This window comes from Lupinus angustifolius, unplaced genomic scaffold, assembly GCF_001865875.1.
Source record: "Lupinus angustifolius cultivar Tanjil unplaced genomic scaffold, LupAngTanjil_v1.0 Scaffold_122_31, whole genome shotgun sequence".
In the NCBI taxonomy this organism is placed as follows: Eukaryota; Viridiplantae; Streptophyta; class Magnoliopsida; order Fabales; family Fabaceae; genus Lupinus; species Lupinus angustifolius.
In genome coordinates this window covers 5,396-9,881 of record NW_017725110.1, presented here as the reverse complement: position 1 = coordinate 9,881, position 4,486 = coordinate 5,396, and the positions used below count along the sequence as shown (strand labels likewise).

The 4,486-nt window shown below is 36.4% G+C and overlaps 1 protein-coding gene across 1 annotated transcript; it reads left to right on the top strand.

The window, feature by feature from the left end:
* The first annotated feature begins 1,203 nt into the window (after positions 1–1,203).
* On the top strand, positions 1,204–3,867 carry LOC109339992 (pentatricopeptide repeat-containing protein At4g02750-like). Its single transcript, XM_019577541.1, is given in 3 exon segments — positions 1,204–1,841; positions 1,843–2,758; positions 2,914–3,867. Coding segments are annotated over 3 exon segments (2,322 nt in total). The 5' UTR covers positions 1,204–1,242; the 3' UTR covers positions 3,721–3,867.
* Positions 3,868–4,486: the final 619 nt, after the last annotated feature.

The following is a 4,486-nucleotide window of genomic DNA, read 5'->3' as shown; positions in this document are numbered from 1 at the left end:
TATATTGGGAGGATATTGGTGAAAGGATGGATGAAACAAGCATAACATTCATACATTGAGATTGTGGACTTTGATCCTCATAATCTGAAATTGTAACATCATTCATCATTGTGCATTTTTATATGTGATGTATATATTGTGTTATTATGCGTGTCTATGTGAATGTGATATTCCATGTAATGTCACGCCGTCAATGAGTAATATTCATTAGATGTCTTACTCCCTCTTCTTTCTGTTTGTCTTCGGACCGCGTTTTGTTCAGATGGATCGTTCTGCGAGGATTCGGAGTTACCGCTTCTCGATGTCCCAGGAGGGGGCATGGAGGATTGAGGGAGATGTGTACACCTACACAAGCCCTTGCGACTTAGATCTATGTAGAGTATTTTTGATGTGCTGGATGTTTCAGCCTTTTGTGTAATTTCAGTTTGGGCAAATATTTCTTCCGCCTTGTATTTCGTATAGATATTTTCCTTTATTAAATGAAGTATTATTTAAAGTTATATTGTGCTATTTTTTGTTACCATTAGGTAACAATTTTTTATTTTCCACAATGTATGTTACTGAAAGTGATGTCCCGAAAAAGAAACAAATATAAAGATGATAAGTTTACGTTACATTATTCAAAACAAAATTTACCCATTTTTAGACATTATATTTATGGAGTAATTTTCGGGCCGTTACATATTGTGCATGTATATGTATCTTTAATTTTATATATTATATAAATAATTATAATTCTAGTCAATCAAGCTAATTAGTTGAATTAAATAGTTCAAGTCTTGATGAACGAAACAAATTCAAGCTAGTGAGTATAATCAAATAGTTCTCAAACTTCAATCGAGTAGTATTTAATTTGAAAACAACTCATTTCAAACTAGAATCGATTTTGAAGCCTAACAAAAATTATCAAACTAAACTGATTTATGATTCAACTCAGCTCATTTTCAACTTTATTGAACCAATAAATTAATAAAGATTGTTGTATATGTTGTCTCCCAATTGAGTCTGACTCTTCTTTATTAATGAAGAGGGCAGTGTATATAACAAAAATCCAATGGTTCATATTTTTATTTTTTTATAAATTAATAATTTAAAAAAAAAATGTTCCCTCTCACATTCTCAGTACTAGAGAGTCCAGAGTTCTCCCAATTAATAACAGTAACAAAAACAAAAACTAATGTTTTTTTACCTTTCTCAACGAAACAAAGTATGTTTGAACACCACTCCTCGTACTAGTAGTGCATGAAATCCTCCAACATAATGCGCGGGAACGATGTTTTTCATAGACTGAGACAGTTACTTGTCAGCAACTCACGTTCTCTGTCTACAAGTACTACAAGACGTAGCAGATTCCCAAAACCCCAAACTTCAAAAAATTCTAATGCACCGATTATAGACATAGACCCTGACATTCTTAAATGGAACAAATTAATCTCTTCCCACATGCGCAATGGTCACTGCGACTCTGCATTGCGTGTCTTCAATGCCATGTCTCGTCGAAGTTCTGTTTCTTACAATGCCATGATATCTGGGTACCTGAGAAATGGAAAGTTCCATCTTGCAAGGGACCTGTTTGATAAAATGCCACAAAGGGATTTGTTTTCCTGGAATGTTATGCTTACTGGGTATGTTAGGAATCGGAGACTTGGTGATGCGCGGAAGCTGTTTGATTTAATGCCTGAAAGGGATGTTGTTTCGTGGAATGCAATGTTGTCTGGGTATGCGCAGAATGGGTATGTTGATGAGGCGAGAGAGGTTTTTGATAGCATGCTGGAGAAGAATTCGATTTCATGGAATGGGTTGCTTGCTGCTTATGTACAGAATGGGAGAATTGAGAGGTCGTCAATTGTTTGAGTCAAAATTGGATTGGGATTTGATTTCTTGGAATTGTTTGATGGGTGGGTTTGTGAATCAGAAGAGATTAGGTGATGCTAGGAGGCTTTTTGACCAAATGCCTATTCGGGATAATATTTTGTGGAATAGTATGATTTCAGGTTATGCATAGGATAGGGATTTATCGGAAGCTAGGAGACTGTTTGAGGAATCTCCTTCACGAGATGTCTTCACATGGACATCGATGGTGTCTGGATATGTGCAGAATGGGATGTTGGATGAAGCCAGAAGAGTTTTTGATGAAATGCCTGAAAAAAATGAGGTTTCGTACAATTCAATGATTGCGGGTTATGTGCAATGCAAGCAAATGGACTTGGCGAGGGAATTGTTTGAGGCAATGCCTTTTCGGAGTATAAGTTCATGGAATACCATGATTACTGGCTATTGCCAGAACGGTGATATAGATCAAGCTCGGAAGTTGTTTGATATGATGCCTCAGCGCGATTCTGTATCTTGGGCGGCTATCATAGCTGGTTATGCTCAGAATAGTCACTATGAAGAGGCTTTGAATATGTTTGTAGAGATGAAACGAGATGGAGAAAGTTTGAACAGGGCTACATTTAGTTGTGCTTTGAGCACATGTGCTGATATTGCTGCTTTGGAGTTAGGGAAACAAGTTCATGGGCAGGCGGTGAAGACAGGATATGAGACTGGCTGTTTTGTGGGGAATGCACTTCTAGGAATGTACTTTAAATGTGGCAGTATAGGTGAAGCTTATGATGTCTTTGAAGGAATAGAAGTGAAAGATATTGTCTCTTGGAACACAATGTTAGCTGGTTATGCTAGGCATGGATTTTGCAAACAGGCTTTAACAGTATTCGAGTCAATGAAGATGGCAGGTCTTAGACCTGATGAGATTACCATGGTATTTATTTTATACATTTCATATGCATTTAGGTATTATTTAGAGCTTATCTCTAACTTGAATTTCTGCTCCCTTATACTGTTTTGAATTTGAACAGGTGTTTCATTTCTGCATGTAACAACATTTTGCTTATTCTTCTTTTAATCATGTTTCAGGTTGGTGTTCTTTCTGCTTGCAGTCATACTGGCTTGACAGACAGGGGAGCAGAATATTTTTACTCAATGGACAAGGATTACGGTGTAACGCCAACTTCAAAACATTATACTTGCATGATTGATCTTCTTGGCAGAGCTGGACGCTTTGAAGAAGTGCTGAACTTGATGAAAAACATGCCTTTTGAGCCAGATGGTGCAGCTTGGGGAGCTCTACTAGGGGCATGCCGGATTCATGGCAATACTGAACTGGGCGAGAAGGCTGCTGAGATGGTTTTTAAGATGGAACCTCATAATACGGGAATGTATGTCCTTCTTTCAAATTTATATGCAGCTTCTGGGAGATGGGTTGATGTTGGTAAGATGAGATCGAAAATGAAGGATGTTGGTGTGCAGAAAGTACCTGGGTATAGTTGGGTTGAGGTACAAAACAAAATTCATAAATTCACGGTTGGGGATTATTTCCACCCTGACAAAGCTAGAATATATGCTTTCTTAGAAGAGTTAGATCTAAAAATGAAACTTGAGGGGTATGTTTCTTCGACAAAACTGGTTTTGCATGATGTGGAAGAGGAAGAGAAGGAACATATGCTCAAGTATCACAGTGAGAAATTAGCTGTCGCATTTGGTATTCTGACTATACCGGCCAGTAAGCCAATACGCGTCATAAAAAACTTGCGCGTATGTGAAGATTGTCATAATGCCATCAAATACATATCCAAGATTGTTGGACGACTGATTATCCTAAGGGATTCTCACCGCTTTCATCACTTTAACAAGGGTACATGTTCTTGTGGGTATTATTGGTAAGAGTGGAGACATGGCGAAAATTAACCTTATGGATAGTTACTTGATGTACTCTCTGGGCCTATTGATATGTGATTGAAGCACTGAGAGGTGCATTATGGCTGCCATGTTCAATATGGAATTAGTATTCATGTGAATGAATCAATCCGACAAAGGGTTATCCGAAAATTCGGGCAACTGGGACTACTTCAGAATGACAAAGATGTATGATCATCTGATGGAAGGTTGAAATCTGTCATCTCATTGAATTATATCACATAATACAAATCACATGGAATTTACAAAGATTGCACGGGATGCAAAGAATAACTCAGTAAGCTGAATTATCAGATAGTTAGAAAAATGGTCTCAACGAAATATTTGGCAACTCGTCAATGTACTGATTCCCATTATAAACAGTATACAATGTGATTGATGCCTTTATATGTTTCTTTACTACCAAGTTATAGTGATGTTGAATTATTCAGTGCAATTTTGGGTGTTTTTTCTTACATAATTTGTTTTTCCTTTCATTTAAGTTATCATTGATTGTAGATTTATTATTTTTTATTTCAGTTTTTATTGAGTTTTATTTATTTACCGTGTATACATATATATCATTTTTAAATATGTTGTGGACTACATTTTATTAATAAATTTGGAGTAATTATTAGTTATGAATATCTTGTGACTGGATTTTTTGGGGTTGACTATGAATCAGTTGCACTAAAAGCTTATTCTTGTGATGATATATTATTAGCGGTCACCTAAATGTTTGCACAAACAAATT